This window comes from Pagrus major, chromosome 3 (genome assembly GCF_040436345.1).
Source record: "Pagrus major chromosome 3, Pma_NU_1.0".
Lineage (NCBI taxonomy): Eukaryota > Metazoa > Chordata > Actinopteri > Spariformes > Sparidae > Pagrus > Pagrus major.
This window is the reverse complement of record NC_133217.1, coordinates 20503574-20530933: the sequence shown is the minus strand read 5'-3', so window position 1 is coordinate 20530933 and position 27360 is coordinate 20503574. Positions and strand designations below refer to the sequence as shown.

Sequence of the window (27360 nt, the reverse complement as noted above, 5' to 3'; positions counted from 1 at the left end):
ACATTTTCCGCATTAACTTTATTCAGTGATAATATGTCAGATGTTGTATTTTAAGTTTGTATCAGTGCCCACAATTGGTCAAAGGAAACAAAACAATGAATGTTGATTTAAAGGCGCTATACACTCACAGTCAACCCACACACATTTTAATGTTGTTGCTTGTTTAAACCTCTTAGAACTGTGTTCAGGTAAAAACTGCCCTGGACGTCTCCCCCGCTTCCGTTTTACCCGTTAGGACGGGCATCTTACAACCTTTATCAATCTTATTAGTTTGTAGCATTTGGTGACATCACAGAATTTCCAGCACAGCCACACCCATCCAGACGTCACCTCAGGCTGGGCTCACACTACAGGACTTTTGAAATCCTAACCACCTGAAATCTGGTTGCATCACGCACATAAGGAGAACCTTCACAGATGTTCTTCTCTGTAATCTCAAACCTGCGCACACTACAAGACTTGAAAATAATGCCGCATCACACACTACAGGATATTATGAAGATTATCGTGCCAGAGGAAGTGAAGCAGCACCTCATGTGATCCCAAATGGATCTCAAACAAATGGAAACAGCTTGCTGTAGTAACCTTAATACTTTGAGAATGAGAACAGAAGGTGACAGGTCAGTTTTATTATTTGTCAACAGTAATATGCTAGCTAACGTTAGCCTCAAGGTGTAGGGTTGTTTACTGTTACTTGGCAAAACTGTCAGCTGCTCTGGAATCTCTCCCATTGGGTATTGTGAAAGTTCTGATGTAATGATAATCATGGTCGTCCAGTTTTTAATCCTATTTATCAGGATGGTCCAGACAAGTCCGGAGCAGTAAGGGGTGAACAGATCCAGTCCTAAACCTCCCGAACACATGAAACAGATAATCTGGGCAGACCTTCAGGACCAACCAAGCTCTGCCATGATTTCTCCTGGGATTGTCGGGAGGGGCAGGTCGGTGTTAAATCAGCCCAATACTCCTGAAATTTGAGCCCAGTCTTTTTTTAACAATGACGTAAAAATCTGAAGGCTCTCCATTATTGTGACAGGTTAAAACTGAGGACAATCTACAGTGACGTTAGTAATTTACACACAACACTATGAATAACTACATGAAGACTTCCTGTCGTACACCCCATCACTATCCAAGTACTGACAGCACATTGAGGAGCTCGAAACTGGAGGACTTGGAGTGTGTCTGTGTCCGCTGTGTGCCTGGTGAGGAAGGTGCGCATGCTGCAGGATTTCCTCCAGGTAAGTGAGTGCTCGGAGGATCGGCTACAAAGCTCTGGCTGAAGGGGTGCTGGTTATTACAGTTTCCAGTGTGGCAGCGGGGCGTGTGTTAAGAACACAATAAAACCGGTTACAAGAAGTTGAGGCAACGATACAATAATGACGATCACCTCTGCAGCAGTCTCCCTTGATACGTTTGATAATGCTCAAGTTGGCATCATGTTTAAGTCCAAGTGGACCAGGAGGAAGGTTTGAGTTCAGGCTTGCCAACAGCAGGTCAGTTGTGTTCAATTTAATTTCTCATACATGGTTTGTTCATATCTTAATTGTCTTATTCTGTAAAAATTGCAGTTCATACTTCCATGTTAAGGTCACTGCTGCTGTGTTTTAGTGCCATTCTCTGTCACTGTGAAAAAATAAAATAAAAAATTAATTCATCGGCTTCTTGGGGTGTTGACATGTAAAGTGACTGCACAGTCTCTGTTAATCTTTTCAATCCTGCCCTTGTAAATGTATAATCTCTAAGGTTTTATATATATTAAATGGTCTTGTGTCATTGTGAGTTGCTTTTGAAAATGAAATGCTATTTAAACAGGCTATGTCTCATGAGCATTAAAAGATAAAACGCAAAATGACGGGTAACAACAGAATATTCTCGACCCTCAACACAAATCTCTGCTGCCAACTGCAATCTGAGTGATGGTTTAATTAGCCAGAGTAAATGAGAACACTTGTGTGGTCATGGAGGGCCTTTCACCCAAAGGTAATAAAGCTTGTTATAACATCTTTACTGATTTAACATGTTAAGAATTGTAAGCAAATAAGGGAAATGAGCAGTAGTGTTATTGTACAGAAATTGTAGTTTTGAATGATACAACAGACCACTGAAAACTGCCATCACAGACACTCACTGACGACATAAAAGCAAAAAGGTCAAAAAACCTGCAAAACCAACCTAAAGATACAGTCTGAGTAATGTAGGAAGTTAAATGTAAACCATATGAAGGAATGTGTGCAGTACAACAGAAGAAGGTAACATATGTTGTAGACAAATGACAAGTAAAGAGTGTTTAACAGGGCAGTACGGAGGCAGAAGATCACTTTAGAGTCCAGACCCGAGGAAGAAGTTGTTGAAGATGACGAGGTATATGAGCCTGCTGGGCCCAGCTATTCATACTCTCACACACACTCAGTCCATCTTCTCCTTGTGAACCAGTTTGGGGGCATCCACAAAGTCTTGGCCGTTAAACAGGATGATAGTGGCCGTGATCGCACTAGCAGCCCCCCAGAACATCACGTAAGCCAGAGTCTCTGTCCATGTGTCACCTGCAAGACAAGTAGCCGTCATTTATGCCACTTTTCAGAACCACAGTAAGAACCGGTCACCTGAAACTCTTCAGCTGAAGGCCCGTCTACACAGGTTTTCTGAAGCAATAGATTCACATACATTTTAGTCAATACAGCTGTCAGCGGGCCTTTCACTGGCTCTATATACACATAGCTGTGAGCTGAGGCCTGTTTTTAGGCTTTAAGTCTATTCTGATTATGGCAAACGAATGTTACTGATGTCAACTTCTGTTAAACTCATCAATCTAAAAACCCTGTTATCTCATTTTAATGAATGACCATGGATCACTTTCAAAAAATCAGCACCAGGTTGCTAAACCAGGGAGATGCTTCAGGGGGAGCAGATTTGAGTACCAGTACCAGTGACGTCATTGGTTCTCGGAAGGAGACCAGTTTTTATAGCACCCCCCGAGGCACAGACAAAAACATTCAAAACACTACAGAGTTCACACTGTGTATATCTGAGCCTGATCACATCACTGTTCACACTGTATATAGCTGAGCCTGATCACATCACTGTTCACACTGTATATATCTGATTCTGATCACATCACTGTTCACACTGTATATATCTGATTCTGATCACATCACTGTTCACACTGTATATATCTGAGCCTGATCACATCACTGTTCACACTGTATATATCTGATTCTGATCACATCACTGTTCACACTGTATATATCTGAGCCTGATCACATCACTGTTCACACTGTATATAGCTGAGCCTGATCACATCACTGTTCACACTGTATATATCTGATTCTGATCACATCACTGTTCACACTGTATATATCTGAGCCTGATCACATCACTGTTCACACTGTATATAGCTGATTCTGATCACATCACTGTTCACACTGTATATATCTGAGCCTGATCACATCACTGTTCACACTGTGTATATCTGAGCCTGATCACATCACTGTTCACACTGTATATATCTGAGCCTGATCACATCACTGTTCACACTGTATATATCTGATTCTGATCACATCACTGTTCACACTGTATATATCTGATTCTGATCACATCACTGTTCACACTGTATATATCTGAGCCTGATCACATCACTGTTCACCATCATCCCAGTCCCAGACACATATTCTCTACACTGTGAACTTTAGCACATTCCATGATGAAGAGGTTTGCATAAAACTGTACATCTTTATAAGTCTAAAACATACATATACATACATATAGTATTTCCTTATATTTCTCATTGTAATTTTTATATTCCATATTTATGGTCTTGACTGTTGCAGTAATTAGCCTTTATTTTGTATGCACCAGACAGTTTTGTACACTGTACAAGTGTTCTTTACTTTCTTCTTGAAAGAGGGCAGATAGCACCGTGATGTATGTATTATGAGTACTGACATCATCCGACTGAAATAATGAATATCCTGTCTGTGATATCAACATTAAAGATCCTATAAATCATATCTTACTGTATAAAGTTACCGTTTCTGTAAATGGAGTCTAGTGGATTTGGTGAGAGTCATATAGCAGCCGTTCCTGGCTCAACAAAAACGATTTTTCTCTTAAACAAAAAAGGTCTCTCTCTTAAGAGATAGTTTCCATAATGTGTCAGACATTTGGAACAATCTGTGGTTCTTGGTGACAATAACAATCACTTTGCCCACAAGGATTCCTCCTGCCAGCTGAGGCAATCTACTGGACTAATTCCAAAACTTTGTGTACCTAGCTAGTTTTTTTCACCAATATATTTCAAATTAGGCCCAGGTTTAAAAGATACTGGAACTGCTCTTTAGGTCGCTAGAATTGTATGGTCAAAGATCCAGCCTAATTGACAGGTTTTCTCCTGTAGTTGCCCCATGTCAATTCGGACTACACAAACAACGTGAAAGACTAAAAACCTATTTTCACAACTGTTCAGAACATTTTAACAAAGGTGATAAAGTACAGTAAAACTAAGCAGGAAAGAAACTGTTGTTCAATAAAAGTACTGATTATTGGTAACATTTCTATGAGCTAATAGCAAAGCCACCAATACAGTTAAGATAAGTTAATATGAGTGTAGCAGAAAAGAACTTGCCTGCCATGAGAAGACAGACGATGCACATGGAAAATGCCACCAGCATAATGATGGGCAGCTGCAAAATAAAGAAACAGGATTCAAAAGATTAGACTAAGAGTCAAAGTCCCTGCTACTGCTGATCATAGAAAAAATACAAATACACTGACTGTGAGGAACTTCCAGTCCTTCTGCACACGAAGAGGAGTGGGTCCATCTGACTCATCGACAGCAAAGTTACCCAGAAACAAGTCAATGGAATCCTGAAACCGACAAAAGCCCACCAACATGTTAACGGGACTTTGTTTTTTTTTTTTGTTTTTTTTTTTTAAATCATACACACTATGGGTGTCACAATATCATGATATTCACGATATTTAATCTTGACAATGTGTTAATAATAATCATGATAACATAATGTGAGAAATCAAGTGAAGCTGTCGAGTCTTGTGCATCTCTTTTTTTAGTTCATCTTGTTGTATTTTTACAAGTCATTGAGTGTAATTCTTCTTTTAGTACTGTACTGTATGCTGTTTTTACAGTTATGGTTACCGACTCTCTCTCCACCTCCCTACACTCTTATTGAGTGTAATTTATTTCCCAAAAAAGAGAAAAAACATTCAACAAAGTATAAGATGCATTTTTCAAAATTCTATAAATATAGCAAGAATATTGTTATTGTGAATTCGATTGGCCACAATAATCATGTTGTGAAAATCTGATATTGTGACAGCCAGTACACATTTTTCCAACTAATTTTTCCAATCAATTTATCTATTAGGTCATTTCAAATACAGTTTAACTGAAATGTTAAATATGAAAAGGTTAAAGAGGGAAAGGTTGCTTTACATGTCTTAGAGCTTCTGGAGTGGGGATAGATAATTTGAACATTTACCACAATCTTGTTAAATTACGCTGCAATAGAAAATGTGTGCAGTTATTACCATCTTTCAAATTAAAAACTGAAACTAGGCCCCTAATATTGGCCAAGGGTGTGGTCTACACATACAAATAAAGGCCGGCTCCCACATACATGCAGCGGAAAAAACAAGGCCGAATAAACTGGTGTCTGCCATATAATGTGCGTACTACATAGTTTCTTTTTACAGAACGACTCAAAACACAAACACAACATAATGTCAGAAGTGATGACAAGGTGCATTTTCTCTGCCACCATACTGCTGTGATGTCATGTGTTGTTACACGCTCCCTCCTTCTGTATTTTTCTTCCTCTGTTCTCCTTCACTTCTCTCAGGCGCTGCTCATCAGGCAATTAGCTCCATATTTAAGGGAGGGTGGAGGGAAGACGCTCTGTGTTTGTCCCCAGTTGGTGTTTTGTTTTCTTTTGAGGATGGAGGTCTAGTAGTCCTGTTTTCACGGTTTTGTTTTTTTGGTTTAGTTTATGTAGTTTTTCTAAATTAAGGGAGGGAACTTCTGGAGAAAAAGTGGAGTCAATTGTTTGTTCTGGTGTGGCCTTAACATATTCGGGGGCTCGTCAAAAAAAAAGCTGTGTAGGCATGTGAGTTTAGATGATGTAGTTTTACTACTTTGTGTGCCGTGCCTTTGGGCTATTGTTAGTTGAGTTTAAGGGGGTGTCTTGGGAGGTGTGTCCTCATAGGGTTACTGTGCGTGTTACTTTGCTTTGCTTAACACTTGGTTTGCGCTGTAACTTGTTGTGTTCTCGATTGGGCTGTGTGTGTTACTGGTTCTCCAGTTGCACTCTGTTTGCACAGTCGCTTTGTCAGTACGTCTTATTTGGTTGCTGTAACACTTTGTTTGCACAAGTGAGTTGTGGTTGTGTCTTATAAAACATGAGTGTGTTATTTTTGGGATATTATAACACTTAGTTTGCAGGGTTTGCAGTGTTGCGCGTGTGTGGTGGGGGAGCCATCCTGAGTGGTCAGTTGTGGGTTTGCTGTTCTGGTGAGTTGTTGTCCTGCAGTGGCTGGTTAGCACTGCAATGGAGTTTAATCTGGAGGATATTATTAGTGGCCGGACTCTTTGAGGGCATATGAGCTTGTACCGGAGGCTTATTGTGCAAGCTTGGTTTAGTGACGATGATTTCAATGGAGGTTTAAGTGCCACTGTGATGCATGTCGGTTAAGTCGTGCTTGGTGGATCTTGCGAAAGTTTCCAATTTGTAATTCTGACTCGGATGGCTCCCATTTAGTGCAAGTGATTGATATTCTGCAACACAGTGGAGAGGGAAGAAAGCAACATGCTGTATTTTAATATTAATATATAAATAGAATATTTAAAATTATGTTGAGGAAAATTCAGGAAAAGAAATCAGCAAGGCACTTTGACAATGACCTGAGAAAAATCAGGTAGTGAAAAAAAATGGAAGTTTGATTTGCTGTTAGCTGATGATCAGTAAAAGGCTAACTGGAGGTGGGAGGAACAAAGGTACCATAGCCTGGAGCTAGAGACAAGACCTTTAAAGTGGAGCTAATCATGTGGGACTGATATACTGAGTATCAAGCGAAATTATTTTTAAAAGTCAAGCGTAAGAGATCTACTCTTTAGTGAGTGATGGAAGCAAGATGTTTGCTGCTGGCAGAGGTAAGCTTCAAAGCTTCAACAGCGCAACAGCCTACCATGTCAACACCACACCACCATGGCCCAGAAAGACCTGGATCTACTCACTAAGAAACTTGTTTTGTTTGTTGACTACACTGGCAAGGCTGACAGCTCTAAAAGGATTTTAGAGAAGCTCATCATTGCAATGGATGAGACTGCAGTTTATTTGGATTAGATTTTGTTTATCCCTGGCTGGGACAAGTTTAGATATGGAGTTTGCAGACTGACTGTGAAAACTGAAGTAAATGAAGGTAACTAGTAATATGTTATATATTGTATTTTGAAAGTAACTTGCCCGACACTGTTGCATCCAATAGTTGATGAGATAATTTCGTCTGTCAAAGTGTTGACATTGGTATTACTAGAGCCACCTCATCAGTTGCCATTTGGCATGATGGCACACAAGTTAGACTAAACGACTTCCAACTCAAAAGTTGTGGTATCGAATCCTTCTTTGGACACATGCTGGTCCTGTTTTAAGTGTTTGTTCTGATATTGTGCTAAATTAAGAATACTTTAATATATTAACATACTTTAAGAATTATTTGCTTATTTTTCATGTATTTCACATATTATTGTGCTGTAGCATCAATCATTTATTTCTTACATTTAGATTTAGTTTTTTATGTTTAGAATTTTTACAGTCTAACAGTGACATAGGCGTGCAATGCTAGATCAGAAGACTGTTTTTCAAAACCTGGCACCTACATTATCTACAATGCGACAATTGCGACAACAATTTATCAGATTAAAAGCAGCTCTGTGGAGCCACAAAAAGGTTTTATACTACTTTTTCCACAGATGTAATAGTACTCCCCAAGACCTGTACAGACACTTAAATGTGTAAAACAGTGAAGTTACCCTTTAAGAGGGAAAGACTTGCCTACAAAAGCACAGACTGTTCTCTCAGGCACCTGCCTATCTTCCACTGTGTCAGGGATCAAACCAATACAAGGTCAGGGTCAGTACCAAAACTGACCAATCTAAGGAGGGGAGACATCAGCCATCTATCCCATAAAGCCAGCTACCTACTACAGTTGAGGTAAACAAAGGCCCAAGTTACTTTTTGAGGAAATACGTTATATCCTTTTCTGCATGCCACAGGCATCATACCTGTCTGAATCCATCAGAGAAGTTGTTTTTGTAGTAGCGAATCATGGAGTTCCAACCATCCATCAGCAGCCCCAACCTTGTCCTCTTTCCCGTCCTGATGGAAAAATTAGCTTTGATTAAACAAGAGCCATGATAGTAATACTGCAGGGGCACAACATGTGTGAGTCAACTGATGTGTGGCAAACAGTACTGTACCTTGTGAAGTCTGTTTTCAAGGCCCCAGTTCCTGCATACTGTACAGCGCATGCATTGGCATTGTCAGCCCATGCTGGTTAGAGATCACACACAGAGAACAGTGAGGGCACGCTCATTCTACTAATGACACAACACATGCGAACAATTGAGCATACAGAAGACAATACCGTTTTTGTAGATCTTTTCGAACTCGGCCTGCTCTTCAATCCTCTGACCCACATTGAGAACCCCCATCCTCTGTGGACACACAATGCACATACAGCTTGTTAAGATTCAGGTCTCTCAGTGCAAGTAGGATGTGAAATTCTACAACCTTTTTGTATCTTTCCAAGATAACAGACCAAATCAATGCCAAGCATGTAATTCATTCCCCAGTTTGTTGTAAAATGCATTTAAATAAATAGTGCAGTGCCAGGCCTCAAAATGTGCCTGTACAGAATGTCTGATTGCTTGGCCTCTCGTAATGCTCAACACCAAGTGTATAGGGTTATCAAAACATTAACATTAAAACTCAAATAAGCCAACACTTCATATGGAATATCTAGCGTGGAGAGTTATTAATGTTAACCCTCTCTTTAGATAGTCTAGGGCTGCAACTAAAGATTATGTTATTATCAATTCAGAGAAAGAAAGAGAGAGAGATAAAGAGAGAGAGGCATGTCTGTCAAACTAGCACAGAGAATATGACACAGAGTGCATTAACTTGTATACAGTACTCTTGCCACTTGACAAGTACCAACCCTGGCACAACTGAAGGCACAAACATTTATAAAGCAGCGAGGTTCAATGTATTTGAAAAAGGCTTCAAACACTGCTACAGGTGTAAACAATTATCCAATCAACTATATGTGTGTACAGTAAGTATGAAGTTTTGAAATGTGTTGAAAATTTTTCTTTTAGTGAGGTCATGAGGAATTGAACCCCTGCCCATGAAATCTCGAGCCACGTTCTTTACCCACACTGCCACGGAGCAACAGTAGTACCAGTAATTTGGCAGTAGTTGTATTATGACTGGTACCACTGCAACTACAGCTGCTACAAGTATTAGCAGTGTTCCCCCTCAGATTTTTGAAACATTTGTTTAACGTTTTTATTGGGTGCTGCAGTATTTGCTGTATTTTCACTACTTTCCTCCTCATGAGCCTGTCATTGGCCAGTCATAAGACAAAGGTCTTTACTGGCACAAATAGCTTAATGCTAATTAACCAATAAAAAAAAGCACAAAATGATTAGAGGTTTCATCAACTAATGAACCTCAGCTGTGTGTAACTGTATTTGAGCGTGAAGAGCTGAGTATGTTATTGAGACCCAGAGAGACCTTTCAAACTTCCAAAAATAGTTCAATCACTGACAGAGGAACAGACTGATGGAGGCTAATGAACATCAGCTGTGTTTAAGTCTATCTGAAACCTTGAAATCATTGAGACAGGGAACCTGAAAAAGCACCTCTCAAAGAATATACCAGCATTTTAGGTTTTATGGGACATATCAACAAACTGAAACACTATTTGTGTGAATAAAGTTAAGAAATATCAGCAAAATCACAACATTTTTGTTTGCCCGAGGACTGTGAAAAGTCAAATTACATAGCAGTCAATGGGGCTCTCTTGGTGCTTAGCCAAACTTAAAAAGAAAAAAAACAGAAGTCCTATTGCTGAAGCAGGCACATTATAGTCCAGATGATATGCCAAAAAAAAAAAATCATTCACTTTTTCATAAAAGCTGAAACTTGGTACACTTGTACAGTTTGGGGCCCTGATCATTTTCATAGATGGCGCCATTGCTAAAACACCAGAAATGATAACACAGAAAAGGTGATGTCTACCCCTATGTTTTGATGGTCAAGGATTACAATGATATCATATGCAACATCAAACTGCAACATCAAACAGGTTAACAGGTAATGGTGAATTCAGGTATGTTGTGATAACAAAACTAGATAGTTCAGGGCATATATAAAAAAATCTTTAACTTTTTCATAGAAGCATGAAACTTGTGGAGTAAAACGAAAAAAGTACTGTATTTGCGTCCAAAATGTAGTGGAGTAGAAGTATAAAGTAGCAGAAAATGGAAATGATCAGGTAAAGTACCTCAAAATTGTCTCACTGTATGCATTTATGTGTAAGTACAACTCACTGGTGGAGATGGTCCAGATGGAGCTAATTTTAACTACTTTATATAGTTGTGTCGTTAAATCTATATTAATGCATCGTATTTTAAAGGCTAATAACATATTTTTGTCTTATTTTAAAGTAACCAGTAACTTCAGCTATCAAGAAAATATGGTGGAGTAGCAGTATAAAGTAGCATAAAGGGGAAATAGTTAAGTAAAGTACCTGGAAATCATATTTAAGTCTAGTAATTCAGTAAATATACTAGTAGAATGTTTTCTTTCTTCTTTCAACAGTTACATATTCTCATTTAAAGTTAGATGAACAGTCAGAGCAATCACTTTAAAGGGGCTGTTTGGAGTCCTGCATTTGTTTTGGAAACTTTGTATTAAATGCACTTTCATTTCAGAGTAGGGCATCAAAATAGGTGACCTCAAAACTACTGTTGTACATGATATCACACCTCAACAGGAAACCAAACAGGAAACATTCTCAAATAGTCCAGATGATGAGCGAAACATTTGAGGTAAATCGTTCACTTTTTCATAAAAGCATTGGGGCCCTGAACATTTTCAGAGATGATGCCATCGCAAAAACACGACATGGCAGCCATTTTATTTTCAACCATAACTAAAAAAAATATTTTGCATCATATCTTCTGAACCAAACATGATAACACAGAAAAGGTAATGTCTAGCCCTATGTTTTGATGGCCAAAGATCACAGTGATACCAACATTCCTGATCACATACTTGACTAGGAAGAATTCAGGATTGGTTTAGAAACCTTTCAAATCACAAACAACTAGAGAACACCTTGTGAAAAGGACATTTCATTTGCTTTAAAATGAGTCTCCTCTCTCCTCAAATGAAAAAGACGCAACGTGGATGCAATTTCATGGAAATGAGATGTACCCTAAGAGTTTGTCTGTCTGTCTTTTTCTCACTGACACATGCACACACAGAGGTCTAACTGGTTAATCAAGCAATAAGACAAAGGAACAGACTGATGGAGGTTTAATCAGCTAAATAACTATCAGCTGTGTGTAAGAGTATGCAACCTGCAAAACTGCCTCTTAAAGAAGATACCAGCAGTTAAAACTGTAGGTTGTATGGGTCATATCGGTAAACTGCCCTCACTATCAGCACCCTCACGTCTTGATGAACATGTAGATGTAATATTTGTGTTTAAAAAGTCACCACATTTTTGTTTGTCCAAAGACTTTACGAAGTGAAATTTGATGGCAGTCAATGGGAAAGAGGAATTTCTCACCTGGTTCTTAATGTCAAAATATCTAAAAAAAAATTGCAAGTTTTGTGGCTAAAAGAAACACAAGTGGCAAAAAACGCATTGGAAGACAGAAAAACAATAATAACTAGACAACGTATTTCCTGCGAAAATACAGTGTGAATGCTGACAGCTTATCGGAATCTGAAAGCGTCGCTGGATATGCAGAGGTAAACTGCATGAGCTTAAGAAGGTAAGCGATGAAATGCATTGCGAGAAAAGCTGGGAGGTAACTATAATACTGTCAAAGTTGGAAGTTGAAATGAGTTACCTGAAAATGCTCAATATTGTAATGAAGAAATGAAGAATAAGTTGACATAAGTTTAGTATTTTAAAGAGTATAATAGGGAGAAAAAGGTGTAATAGAAGCACAAATGTCCATTAAGAACATGTTTAACCAATGAATGGTTTCTGTAGACAAATTTGTAAGTTGTAAGTTTTATAGTAAATGTTGTTGCAGTAGTGGAGTTGAAAATACCTGAAGCTGAGACTGTAGGGAGCGTCGGGCCAGGAGGCTCTGGATGACATTGGTCCTGTCCAAGCAGTCCATGCAGTTACTGCGGAAGACGCCTCTTTGCCGAGCTACTGTCTTGTCCTCTGAGTTCACCATGAAGTAACTATAGACAGAAAAAGTGTGAATACTCCTTCACAGTACACAACTAGATATTAGCTCAGAGTAGCTGCTGGTTAAGTTACCTGTATTCATCTTGTGTCTCAGTGACAGAATCCACCAAGATCTGGAGACGGTCCCATCTCATGCGGCTGCACTCTTTGTGGAAGTCGAAGGCTATGTAACTGAGGAAAGAGGGGAAGTTGTCACATTGAGACCAGACAGACATTCTTTGTTACAGAGGTGACAGAAATGGATATAACCAGTGTGTTTACATGTGCTTGAAGACCCAGTGGTTGAGATTTAGGAGGATCTATCGGCAGAAATGTAATATAATGTTCATAATTGTGTTTCTATACAAGGTACAAGGAATTGATTGGGTTGCATAAAGAAACCAAAGTTCTTACACTCCTTCATGCTACACACATACGAATAAAGTCTAAATAAACATACAGTGCATCTTCTGAATTTGCGTCAGTTCTTTGTGAACAGTACAAAAATAATAAACAATATAATAAACTGCTGAGCCAGGCCCAGTTTTGACTGCACTCCTGTGACCGCCAACACACTGCTTTGCTGCAGAGGCTCATTTGGCGTCTTTCTTCTGTACATTCACACAGGGTTTCCAGTGACTTGAACCACAACTTTGGTTTTGACTCTGTAACGCATGCAACTTGAAATGTAGCCAAATAATACTTGAGGAAAAATACTGTTATTGATATTTTAAAATAATCAGAAGAAAAAAAAATGGACAAAAAACAACTTTGTTGCTTTTGAAATCTGATTAATGACCTCACAGATTTAAAGTAACCAGGTTACTAGAATGCATGTAAACGCATTCTTAGATCACCACAGAATCAGGTTTCTCTGCACAATCAGGTTACTACACTTTATGTAAATACACTGAATGACTCTGTAGACGGCCTCTGTACTCAGTGAACATAAAAGTTGGAGAAGGTATGAAGTGGCACTTACTTGAGCATACCATTGTTCATGCCAGACACCATCTTGGCAAAGGCCTGTTCCAGTGGCTTCTCTGAGCCCTTTTGATTAACCTGGAAAAACAAGAAATAATCCAAATAATAGCTGCCTTATAAGTCTTTGCTTATATTTGCAGCTGAAGCGATAAAGAATAGATCTTGAAAAGGGGATCCTCACCAGGTTCAGAATAGTTTGCTTCCCATAGATGAGGAGCTGAGAGTCAAAATGCCTCTGGAAACCATCCAACTGGAAACCCACAGTTTTCAAGTGGTTAGTAAAAGATTTTTATATATAATCACTATTTTAGTGTGCAGAAACATTAAAATGCCTGCTCTTACATGATTGGTGGTTTTGCTGATTATAGGTTTAGGTTTGTATTTGAGGTTGGGCCTCTGACTCCAGTAAAAGGGCATGGAGCCCCGTGTCTGCATGGGGATGAAAAAAAATTTGTCTTGAAGTACAAAGTACAAATGAGCCACATTTCAAGTAGTCTGTAATAGTATGACTGGCCCTCATACTTGCCTGTACAAACGAAGCCTTTGTCCCCTCATACAAAACTAATTGCTCAGTCTCCACAAAGTTGGCAGCATGCCCTTCAGAGTCAATGCCTGTGGAGACAACAGAACACAAGACATCCAAGAATGGTCAGTAGTGTCAATAGTCCTGTAAGTAGTGAGGTAGACAATGGCTTAGTTTACATGCACACTAATAAACTGCTATTATTCCAGATATGACAATATTAGGAATTCAGGTCATGTAAACCGCATATTCTGTTTGGATATTCGTAATTAGGCCTTATTCCAAATGTAGCATTTTCCAATTAATGATGTTGGATATGCCGGTACTATTCTTGTTTAGGGGAGCATTCTCGAGACATGTATATAGTGCATTTGAAATATGTGCCTCAATTTGGATTTTTACAGCAGTTTGTGACACACGGCACAGGCCACTTGCCTGTTTCAGTCCGCTCTGCGCATTACCGAGCCAACAGTTTGCATGGCTGGGGAAGAGATACTGTTTTCATGTCCAAAAGAAAAGTACACATTTCTGGTCAGATTTAGCAACACCTGCTTAGATTCAGAAACCGCTCATAATGTTTCAATTATCATAATGCAGACCTTTTCGAGAAGTTGGTTGAAAGAACAAAAGTCCACCACCGGTGGAATACATTGAATAAACACACTTTAAGACAACCACATGTTGATGTGATAAACGGCATGTTAAGGCACATTAATTGGATCATCTACCACTGAATGTCAACGGGAACATTAATACAAATTTTCTTTTCACCAGCCATTAGTTGGAATATTGTCTTTTTGGAATAAGGGCAAAAAACTGAATATTTTGTGCATGTAAACTTAGTCAATGTTACCTTCTAGTATGATTAGGTAAGCTGATCTTGGTTCACACACTGCACAGCACCAGAGACTAAACTATAACCATTTATGAAAATGTGGTGGCTATCAGCTCCTTTGCTTTCCACTAGTCTAGATGTAGTCTCAACTCCACACTGCTTGGTAAACTTCAACAGAGACAATACTTCAGCGTCAAGCTTCAGGGGTTTTTACCTCTAACATAGTATCTGACGCCGGCCCGGAAGCAGCTTCTTCTGGATATGAGGATCCACTCAAAGATCTTGCCGTTTATACGACATGGTTTCATGACGATGACTAGCTCAGGATGGTCAAGGAAAGGCTTTGCTCATTGCTCTCATCTTCTCTACATTGTGTTGTAGGAAAGATCAAATTCTCCATGCTTAATTAAGACAATTTGAAAATATAAAGACATTTTGTGAAAAGGATACATCCATGGACAACTGGAAGTGCAAACTTATGAAGCTAGGGTGAAATAGTGACATTAGTCATTGAGTATGAAAACACACATGCATGATTGAAAAACAAATGGCCCATGGCCACAGTCACATGTGTTACCTCCGGCTGCGCAGCCAGGTCTCTCAAGAGATTACCATTCCACACAAACCTCTGATCTGCCTGAAAAACACAAGCAACACCAATCACTGAGTAAGACAACAAGACAGAATTCATCAATCACAGAAGCAAAAGCATATGGAAAAACCTAAAGATAATGATCATCATTTAACAGTAAGACCCACTAACACTAAGACCAAACCCACTAATGTGTTTCAGACTTCCCTACATTATCTGTGACTGTCAGCTCCAAACCACTTTGTTCCTACAGAAGACGAAAAATTTTAAAAGCTGCTTACAAATAGTCAGTTACAGCGAGCTACAACTATTACAGTCTAAAACTGAGGTCCTGCAATTAATCATTTCTTGACGAAGGTTTCAATTAGGGATGCACATCATGTATTTTTTAGACGATACCATTAACTGTTAATTACCTGCTTCTCATGGCCTATACCAATGTTTGACTGTCTAATCTACACTGTGTAGCTCTACCAAGGTTCTCAAATGCAACATGGTGGCTTATTCTTCCTCTTGGATTTCTTCTCTGTGTTTCTTGACCAATCTTTTGAAGGTGCACAGCCGCCACCTACTATATTACAGTGTGTAGATGCGGGGATTGTTAAGTCAATAAAAGCAATTTGCCTTCATATAATAAAAAAGAGTAAGAATGAATAAGATGAAGTTTGTAGTGTTGTTCAGCTGTATTGCATTTTACAGTCAGGTGTTTCTGTCATTTAGCCTTCCCTCATTGATATAAATGGGGTGGACAAAATAATTGAAATGCCCTTTTAATGTAACGCAATACAATTCAATAGTATCAAAAGGTAGCATTTAGTGGAGGGCCACTGTATTGGAATGCAGTAAAAAGGTGAAATCAAAAAGGTGGAAAAAGTGCATTTGTTGGGACTATTTTCAGCATATGATTAATCCATATTAGGCACACTGAGTATCTCAGGCAGGAGGACAGAGTACGTGGGATTGAGTCAGAGTAATCTACTCTATGGCGCAGAGGAATAAGAGATATTAGGCTTTGAATATATACACTATACGTTAGAAGGAACAATTCAGTGTTGGTTTGGGCCTGCACATGGGATTTGCTCACAAGAACAATGCACAATATTGCCATATGTCTGACTTATGACTTATCCCTGATTACCACTAGTGGCCCTGCAATGTTTTGATATTTGACTCACTGTATTGTTCATATGTCATGCTCTATCAGAATGCGCAGGGTCTGTTTCAGGGTCTATTTTGGCATGTCTGAACAAAAACATTTGAATACCGACTTGTATTAATTATGACTTGTTGATGAGTACATGAATATAGTGTAGTCTTCTGTAAGGCAGTTTATTAGATATCATACCCTCTCTAGCAGACTCATCTCCTGGAAGTCAGGGCTTGTGTTAGCCAGCCGCTGCAGAGTGTGTGTCAGGTCGTAGTCAGTGCAGAAGTAGAAGCCATCTGTAGTCAGCACATTGTTAATCATGGACAGGAAAGTCTTGTTCTCTTGAGACTACAAGGGGAAAGAAAACAGATTTTTAGTTTTCAGGAAAACTCATGACAATGACAGCTTGCTTATATATGTTGCACCAGTTTTGTACATGTAAGGGATGCACCAATACAACTTTTCCTTTCTATCTACTGATATGGAGTACCAATCTAGTAACAGCTCTATCATTTACCCACATTTACAATCTGTATGTCTCACTGCATGGACCATCTTTGCAAGGTAACATGAAGTCTAGGATTGATGTGGCACAATAAACTGATTACTCACTGTTTCCTGTTAAGATGACGATGTGAGAGGACTGAAGGCGTACTGCTCTACTACACTTCTACACTTGCTGCCTTTATTCGCACTCCACTGTCAAAGTGAATTTAAGGCACAATACTGAGGTAGTGGACTGGACCCTTGATAACTATGAGTTTATTATGAAAAGTAAATCCTCATGAAACCTAGTCAGGTACTGACTAAGATGCTAACGCTACCGATAGTTGCACTAACAATGCCACAGTCGAAGCTAAGGTAAAACTTTACTAGAGGACCAAGATACTCTCCAAGCTCAAATCATCCATTTCCACCCTGCCAACAACTTTACAAGCACATGAGTCAATGTTACAAGAGGTGCGTGACTAACTCTTAGACGTAGATGCCTGTGTTGTTGTTTATGGAAACATAAACTTCTTCTTCGAGGTGTTTGGGCAGGAAATCTTCACCGAGGGTCAGTTGTAGACAGAACCCATCGTTCACTAGCTCCACCCCCAAAGAAGAACCAACCACCATGACAGATGATTGCATACACCGTTTCCAGACAAAGGAACACATGCTACTTTTGTCAAGAGAGAGGAAGGCTGTTCTTTAGGGAAGCAGGCCAACCTCATCTAAGCTCAGAAATAGCCAAAAAGAGGGCCATATTCATCCTGGTTAAAGGCAAGCTACATGAGGCCGGAACTGAGTTTGCTCTGCCACATCCTGCACACCTGCGGATTGTCCACGGTGGAGCAAAGCACTTTGACTCATCCGATGCGGCCTCCACCTTCCTACAGGAGCGCGTTTCACCACCATCGGCTAAATAAAAGATATGAAGCTGGGACTGCCCTGTTTATTACCAGCTCCATGGGTAGGGCCACTATCTGTCAGGCTAATGGGATTGTCAGCCATTTAGCACATGTACGGTTCCCGTTAGCCAAGCCGGCTTCTTTAGCCAATGTTTACAAAGTACGCCCTCTTTATTCTGATATTTTATTTAGAGAGGGTGCAACCACTAAAAAATGCCATGAAGAAGTTTGAACACAATAACCCAATAACCCTCGACAATTGCAATAATTAGCCTTCATTTTTTTTATACACCAAACAATAAAGCAAATTCCTAAGTTTAAAACCACATGGCAATATATCTTGTTCTGAATCTGCCTTTGTGACAGTGTAGGACTTCTTTTTGATACATGGGTATCATATGTGATAATCAGTTGGGTCTAAAAGAACGAGTGGCATTTTAATGTTCACTATTGCACTCATATTTTGATTTGCACTACAGTATTTGTATTGGTAGTTTACTGTACCTTTGTAATACATGGCAAAACACGAAAGGCTTTGTGTTGACAGATTGAAATGAAACATTCCAACCTGCTGGAAAAGCTTACGTGCCGGCTTTACTCAAATATGGGTTACAATGGTTGTTAAGTGTGCCTGCTTACAAACTTATTAGTGCACCTGGTTGTTACGATGTTGCACATTGGCTTTTAACGGCTACATTACTTACATACAACAAACAACAAAAACTTCTATTACTACAGCAAGCTTCCTCCACACATGGCTCTACTGCTGTTAAGACAATGGCATTGTGGGTGAAAATTTTTAAACTCAAAGTGTTTTTTGGGTGACTTTACAAAACTTATCTGATGAAGAAAGCAGATAATGTTGGGCCAGTATTATTTTCATAATCCTGCTCACAAACAGACATGGCATGTCATTCAGCCTTACTCTTGGCGCTTAGCATACCTTTGCACCTTCACATACAGTCTTATGAAGAGGAAACCAACATTGCAGAGTTTCACGCTTTTTGAGCTTTGTGCATTTCTGCTAAGCTAATAGGATCAGGCTGCTAAGCCAGTAAGCACAATAAGTGCAGCCTGATGTTACACTGCCATCTTTCAACTTACTCAATCTGCTTCCATACATACCTCTCACTAGTTCAGCTCTTTGCCAGCCTGAGTGATTATACCTACAGACAAGTTTATTTTCTTATGGTATCAGCAAGTACAATCACTAGTATTTGTAAAAAATAAATAAATAAATACATTTGAAAAAATAAAAAGTTTTGTTTTCTTCAACTAACACTCCCGAAAGCAACAGTAGCCATTACTGTCATTTCCATCAAATTACTTTCGATATGGTACCCTTACATAAACCCTATGTAACCTGTGTTAACTGCACCTACACATGAGATCATTGTTGTGTCTCCACCTCAGACAGAAACCTTGAAGTAATTCACTGTTAGAAAAGTGGCCCTTACACCAGAAAGCGTTGTTTAAAACATTTTAGGTGAGATCCACAAATATTTCTGAATGTTTTTAATTTTCAGTTTCCCCTCAGGTTTTTCTTATGTGCAAATTGAAAATCCAGGTTTGGAGGGAATGGTCTTGCTGACCTGGATCTCTGAAAGATGCAGCACTGTCTTCTTGTAAGAGATCATGTCAAAATCCACAGCCTTCCACACAGCATGGCCCAGTAGGCTGCCCACATTCCTCTTCCTGGTGATGACGATAAGGTACATCCCTGTGTGGTCACAAGTGGTCAGTCACAGCCGTTTCATTGTACAGGCCTTAAAAACATGCTCAACACACTGCTGTTTCACCATGGTACCTACCTGCAACCATCCGAATAGTTCCCATGATGCCACATATAGGCCTGGTGACTGCTGAGGGTGGAACATCTTTCTTTCCTATGGTTAAAAATTCAGACACTTTATTGAGTAATAATTCAATTTTCTATTTAATCTAGATTCTCAACATCCTCCTATATGCTTTAACTATTACATGTATGGCAAATTGATGAGAAAAAATTCAGTGTAGTATCTCATATGCTTAGCTTAAAGATCATCATCATTAAACAAATAACTGTTAAAGAATCACCAGCAGCACTAATCATGGTGCACAACAAAAGAATAAGAAGGAAACATGTGACTGTTTGACATTAAAGAGCACCAGGGGAGGTCCACATCAGCTTTGTTTGGTTTTACACTATCAGCAGACTTCTTGACAGTACTAAGCCTCAGCATTAGAGTTGTCACGATACTGGAATTTATGACTTTGATACAATACCTTGAAAAATAATGACACTCAAAATTATGTTCGATTAACAACACTGAGGGCATACATTTTTAGAATTTTATGAAAAAAGATAAATTTCACTAGAAAACGCATTTCCTGCTGAAAATGCAGTGTGAATGAGGAAATGCCCATTGCTGGAATTGAAAAAATTCCTTCACACTACCTTACCAAAAGTCAGGATTTGAAACACTGATCTTGGAGTTCAGTGCATGGGCATGAGTTATATGCTCAAACCTGTTGGCCACTGGGTCAGACAGGAATATTTGTGTATGTCAAGTGGGTATAAAAGTAAAATAAAAATCATAAAGTTGAGGGATGTGGAACATGTTTTTAAGTTTTTGGGGTCATGACAAGAAAGAGTGAAAGGAAATGGAAGGAGAGAGTGAGGGGGGATGACATACAGAAAAAGAGCCACAGGGTGGTTTTCAAACCCTAAACCACTGTGGCGAGGACACTCTGTACATGGGGCACAGGCTCTACCAATTGAGCCATTTCAGCACTCCAGAAATGTGATATATTCTAACATGTAGTGTCTGGCAAACTAGCAAAAAGAGTCTGACGCAGTTTCTTAGTTTTTCCAATGGTCAACTTGTGACCTGTGCTCTAACTACTTGACTAGGAACAATCCTGGCACAACTGAAGGCATTTATAAATTTTGCTTCAATTTTTCAAAATTGAAATCTGTACACTTCACAACATAGTATTGTGTTCATAACAAGAGGTTATGGGCTGGGTCTGGATTGACTTGCTGTTCGGTTCAGATGCTAACTGGGGCCCGGACTTTGAGAAGCCCTCATCTAAACCAAAGCTGAGGCTAGTTTTTGTTGTAGTGTCAATGTTGCACAACCATTAAACTTTCAAACACTACCTGTGAGGGTCATTTCATTTGAGACCCTGTCGATTGCCAGCACTGCATCAGCCCCCTCATCGCAGGCCTCAATGAAGAACTTTTCTGGGGTTGTGTGCCTAGGAGAGATCAAGAGAGATGTTAAAGAGTTTCTAATCCAGGGGTAAATTTACAGTTTAAAAATGTTTAGCCAGGTTCAAACAGCCCAGTGTGTTACAGATAATGCATTAGAATGCTAATGTCCACAAAGTAGACTGCTAGTGTAGCAGCAGCAAAGAGAGCAAGAGATCAAAACGATGCAAGGAGCATTGCTTTGCAATACAAAGTTTGAATACTTGGACACACACACACAGATAAACTGAAGCAACAACTTATATCACAATTACAGCTGTCAAAATAACGCGTTCATTTTGATTAATTAATTACAGAAAAAACAGTTGAACACGCTCTACCCCTTGACCCGGTACGTCACTGAAACCTGTAAACATGATGGAGGCAGATGACTAAAAGCTGCTCAGCATAGGCCTACCAAATGGAAAAGTCCCACTGCAGCCAGAGTTTCCTCCTGTCTAAAGGTTAACAGTCTTTCTCAAACCGAGAATGGGCCGTGGTTAATAGTCTGACATTCACAAATCACAAAGCTTGTATCAATTAGATTTTTTTTTTTTTTTAATCACTTGACAACCCTAATAACAACGCATAATAAATAATGTAAATTACAACAATAATAAAAGATATTAGTAGTAGTAGTAGTAGTAGTAGTAGTAGTAGTAGTAGTAGTAGTAGTATAAAGATGAGAATGTCCAAGGAGATGTATTATTGGATTCATGTATTACTGTCATTTTTTAAATAAATATCAGCCGCCAACGTGGACATACAGTTGATATTAACATGAGGATGAAGGAAAAAACCATCCTTGATTTAATGTTACTTACTGCTACAAAACTTATATAAAGGCAAGAGCAGTTCAAAGCACTTGAAAAAAAGTTCAAGAGAGTGCAACGCCAGGTCCAAAATAACATTAATTAGCACTGCATCCACTATATAATAAATGAATCAAACACTCCGAAAGGACACTCAGGAGATTAGCCAGGGTCAGTTCTGGAACATGTTGACCAGTTTAGAAACAACAAAGCCACAACAACTGACAATACATGATGGTAACATTTGAAAACTATCGTGATGATCTCTACAAAAGGTATCCCTCTGGAGAACTCAATGCAAGTCAAACTGAAATTAAAACAAAGTTAGACAACCTCTAAATCGGCCATTGAGACTAACCAAAATCAACAGATCACCCAATTACACAAAAGAGTTAACAGACAAGCTGAAAACTCTTACTTCAAGAAGATCTTGCATCAAATATCAAATGTGGAAGAGCAGTACCCCAGGATTTCAAACTGCAATTTCAACAAGGGGCTGACTGCTGGCTGTTTTCCTGATCCATAAAACTAGACTATATAGAACTTTGGTCGTTGGACAAAGTGGGAGCTCTCCGAAGATCTGTTTGATTGACAGGTGCTGGCTCCTGTGCGTACTGGCTGACTGCCCATGACGCCATCGCCGCGGATTGGGGGCTTGGCTCCTCTTAACATCAGTGTGAGCAGAAGACGAGGATGTTGAGTTGTGGCTGGCAGCGGTGCCAAGACCCTCCTCACCTCCAACCATTTTGTGACTTTGTTAGATAGCCTGTTGTTTGAGTATCGTGAGCCTGATTATCTGTGTGTGTTTGTTAGTCCAGTAGCCCTGTTGTGCCTGTTGTTTAGTCTGCTGCTTGTAGCTAACTTAGTCTGTACATGTTGTTGAGAGAGTAACACACTGAGGTAGAAACTTGTCCAACCAAAGGACCAAACACCCAGGCATAAACAGAGTAATGTAGTTTATGCTGTTCAATGCAGCCAGGACTGCACAGATTTGTACATTTCTCCATAAACGAATGGCACAACACAGGAGGGCCAACTCCTCAGGTCAAGACTCTGCTGTCCACTTACATCTGAGGAGAAAAATCATTCCTTAGAGGACAACAATGTAAACATCTTGCGCCATCCTGCGCCTATTCTCCGCGTCCTCCTCTGTGTGAAAGTGTCAGATGCGGCGAGGGGTGAAACTTCCCTGCAGCTCTGACTGGCGAACCGTACCTGTGTGAATGGATAAGCTGGCGGCGAGGAGCAGGGGGCATGTTGGTCTGATGGTGTTCACAGTATGATAACTAAACAGATCTTTCACTCAATAAAATAAAGAGAAATGTCCCACAAAACAACATTACAGGACCAAACAACAGTAACGTAGTAACTGGCAACTTATATGAGGAAAAAAACACGCAGTTATACGTGGAGAAGTGTCTGTCCTCCTGTCTGTCCTACCAACTCTTTGTCACATTTCTGCCCGAAAAACAGCGTCTGTCCCTGGCAAAAGACTTTAACTCGCCAAGTGTTTGTCTCCTTCACTATTGTGTTGTTGTACTTACCGTCTTGAAAAAAAATCACTGTGACGGTCAGCCCTCCCGACCGAGACTTCAGTGAACTTTCCCCCAGAAAACAGCCTCCCTCCCCACGAGTGAGAGAGTCAGACAGCGTCCTGTTTACTGATGTTGATCATGTAATTGTTTAATTTAGAGCGAAAAACGAAACTTTGTCACTTTCCAGGATGTATGGTGGGTCAGGATCTCAATCACAACACATTATAACTGCTTCCATATGATTATAAACAGTCAGCAGGTACATGTTTAGATTAACAGGTGAACACCATGGAAAACACACAGACGTCTACATCATGACGTATACCGTCACGCCTCTTTTGGATCCACAGCGCTGGCTTGCTGTGAGAATCACACACTGGTTCGTCTTTACGCCGGAGCTGCTTGGCTCTGTGTGAACAAACAACGACAGGTAGTCTGTCCAACCTTTTCAAAAGGGCCGAATGAGATGACTGGATGGGCGTATTAGAGTCCTGCAACAGCTGTTACTTGTTTCCCTACAATTCCTGTCTGTCTCTATTGTCAAACTACAAAATGAAAGCAAAAAATCAGAAAGAGCAAAACGCAAAGCAAAAGATGGAATGAGCAAAAAGGTCGAATGAGAGAGAATGTTGATGATTAAACTTAAGTCGGATATAAAAATCAAGTTTCCTATAAAACCTCTTGATTCAATATTTTAAATGGACCTGACACCACAGTAACAGCTTGAATAACACTCAGCGTTAAATCCCTGAAGAAGAAAAATGTGACCTCTTGTTCAGCCGCAGTGACGTTTAGAGATCAGGGTGATGTAGTGAAAAACTCAACTGCTGTTGTGACACAACCACACAAATACTCTATTGTTGGCCTTCCATAATCTAGCTTACACAAAACATGTCTGTGCTACATCGCACACAGGAAATTGAGACACTGACTGTTTCAGGACTACAGCAACTGTTTTGCATAGTTTGGTAGTTTAGCCCATTTACTACACACCATGTGTACTTTATATTACAGTTCTGCTGACCATTTCCCAAAGCATGTCAAAGTTTGTGGATTGGTTCCTATGTTTCAAGAAACAAGCCTATAGCACAGAAAACCAACTTGCAGAGACTTTAAACTTGCTTGAGATAACATACATCATGATTTTATTGATGTGGTTGTGTGGACTGACTAAAAAACTCAAACTGCATCATCATCATGTAATAATGATTTAAAATAACAAATTAAACACGACGTTCACTGGAATGAATCAAGGTTCAAGACTTCTGAAAAATGATGTACAAGCCATAATAAAATAATTAGAAAATATTTGTTGCCTGAAGTGTGAAGAATCAACTAGTTAAAAGTTAAAAATATTAGTAGCAATTTTAATAATTTTAAAGTGAGGTTCAGGCTCTCAGGGGTTTCATGTGAAATCTGAGGGGTCATGAAATGATTAATAATTCTGCAAGACAAATGGGTATTTATTTAACTTTTGTTTTGTGCTTTTTATTGTTAATTACTGGAGAGTTTTCCTCTTTAGACCTCTACAGAGTATTAAGATGAACATCAATTAATCTTAGGCTGAACTTTCTCAACTCATGTCACTTGTGACATGGGTTCCTGAGCACAGTCTGACTTCCTCTTTCTTTCCTCACTTTAAAGAAAGGGTCTCAAGCAGAGCTGTAGCCAAGATATGAGAAATGCTGAGAGCATGAGTCTGTAGTTTATCTTCAGATTTTATGTATCAATTCAACTATTAAATAATAATTTCTGTAAACTTTATCCCCTTGCACAATGGTGTAAATGATTATTTAAAGTCCTATCCACAATGCTAGGTTGTGTCAGATTTTGAGGCTTAGAATGAGTTTTAAAACTTATTTTATGAAACTCTAACAGTGATATAACATACAAAGCAGTGGTATGATTGTTTGACCTATTAAGCTCTGCAGCTCGTCTAACTAGTTTGCCAAATAATACAAACACAGCTGAGCAAATACGCTAACGCCTTAATTTAAGTTTATAGTCATGCCATACATCATTAGAAACCTTAGATTCTCATGATTCTATTCATGCAAACCATTTCAGATAAAACCAAATCAGCAATATACAACCAACAAATAAACCTACAAAGTTTTGCGAACTCCCCAATAAAAGTATCCGAGTGTTTCAGTAAAGCGTCACATTCCAACAAAAACTGTCTTCCCTTACTCCCAAATATCCACTTGATCTATTTCAGTAACACATCTAGCCCAAAACACAGAATTCCATGATTAAATGGTGACAAAATGACAAGAAAAAACTGCGATTAGTGATGCTTTCACAGCAGACACCATTATCCCTTTACACTGGAGATCCTGAGGCAGCAGACGTTTGACTGCTTATTTGAGTAGATGAGCGTATATGTCTGCCCTAGAGCCTACAACAGCAAATTAGTGATCGTGTAGACCAATAACCCACTCTCTCTTCTTTCTTCCCTCTCCTGGGCCACTTACACACCAGCCTCTGGATGACTGATGCATCATGTAGCGAAAGACATTTTAAATCCAGTAATATGTAGTTTATATAAAATATTAAAGCAATAAACCGATTGATTTCCTCAGAAAAACATGTGTTATGTTTCCATTTTCCATGCCATTCTAATTTATCTTGGACAATGTAATGACTATATGATGTGGATCCATTGTGTTTTCTAGATAAAAGAGGCAGTTGCAGCTCATCTGCAGGGCTGTTTTGCATTAAAAAATGTAGGCGAGAGAAAAAAAATAAATAACTCAGTGTGGTCTAATTCATATAGATTAGCGACAGAAGCATGTACAGAGCTTCTGACAGTTTGAGAAAAAATTCAGCTTATAACCTTTCACAAGAGCACAAAGCCATACCTGTATGCCAAGTCGTTCAACAACAGCTTTGACTCTGCTTTGGGCTGAACTGGGATAGGCGTTTTGGGGTAATTTTACAAAAGATTCCAGGATTAAGATGAGGTTAAAGGTCCAGACTGAACACTTCACCAACCTAAACTGTCAAGGTAACACTGAACAGTTAGAGATGGTAGAAAAAGACTAGTAGGACTGCTTAGCTTACACTTTGAATGAGGTCACCTGTTGGAACATGGGTGTGTCTGGAAAAGTACAGACAGTTCTTTCAGCTTTCATAAAAGTTAAAGGAAGCAACAGCTAACGTTAAAATCCACGACACTGCAGTTTACGCTTCACAGACAGCGTTAGTCATGAGAGTGCATTAACAACTGAAGGCTGGGCTTCAACCAGCATCGACATATCATAAAAGCGACTGTCATATTTCCACACCTGGTTGGATATGCCAATAGATTATGGCATCATTTTGACGACAGCCCTTAAATAACGTTAAGTCTTTACTGCTGGCTAACTAACTTCTTACATCGCACCAGACGAAGAAAACCCTCCTTGGGCCGTTCACGGTTAAAGACATGAAGCATTTGGCAGCCGTGCACACCTCCTGCCAAGCCAACGTAATGATACAAAGAGATGTCCTTCATAATGAATGAGTGTGGAGAGAAACTTGACTGGATCCTGCTCTACCAGCCGAGCCTGTCAGCAACTTCAGCCGCCGTGTCACCTAACCTAACGCTACTTCTAGCTCCCGTTTTACCTTAGCCACGGGCTTTGCTTGCGTTGCCTTTGAACAGACTCAGAAATGAGAAGTAGGGTTACAAACGCAATTAATTATATTCTGTGTACTTACAAATTATATCTCTCGTAGGCGGTCGCCATCTTTGCTCCGTGTACCTGACCTCAGTGATGACAGCAGTGAGAGTATTTCCGTGTGTGATTGCCAAGCAGCAGTTCTTCTTCTT

General features: G+C 39.4%; 1 protein-coding gene across 1 annotated transcript; it reads right to left on the bottom strand.

The window, feature by feature from the left end:
* On the bottom strand, positions 1-27360 carry LOC140993899 (phosphatidylinositol-3-phosphatase SAC1-A-like). Its single transcript, XM_073463460.1, has 20 exons — positions 27249-27360; positions 21110-21207; positions 19779-19853; positions 19560-19687; positions 16772-16921; positions 15412-15471; positions 15285-15318; positions 15049-15150; positions 14003-14088; positions 13819-13905; positions 13658-13726; positions 13475-13554; positions 12586-12684; positions 12368-12506; positions 8659-8728; positions 8492-8564; positions 8297-8390; positions 4774-4866; positions 4625-4682; positions 1-2546 (listed from the first exon to the last, which is right to left on the bottom strand). The coding sequence occupies exons 1-20, from the start codon at positions 27275-27277 to the stop codon at positions 2410-2412; spliced, it is 1761 nt and encodes a 586-aa protein (XP_073319561.1). The 5' UTR covers positions 27278-27360; the 3' UTR covers positions 1-2409.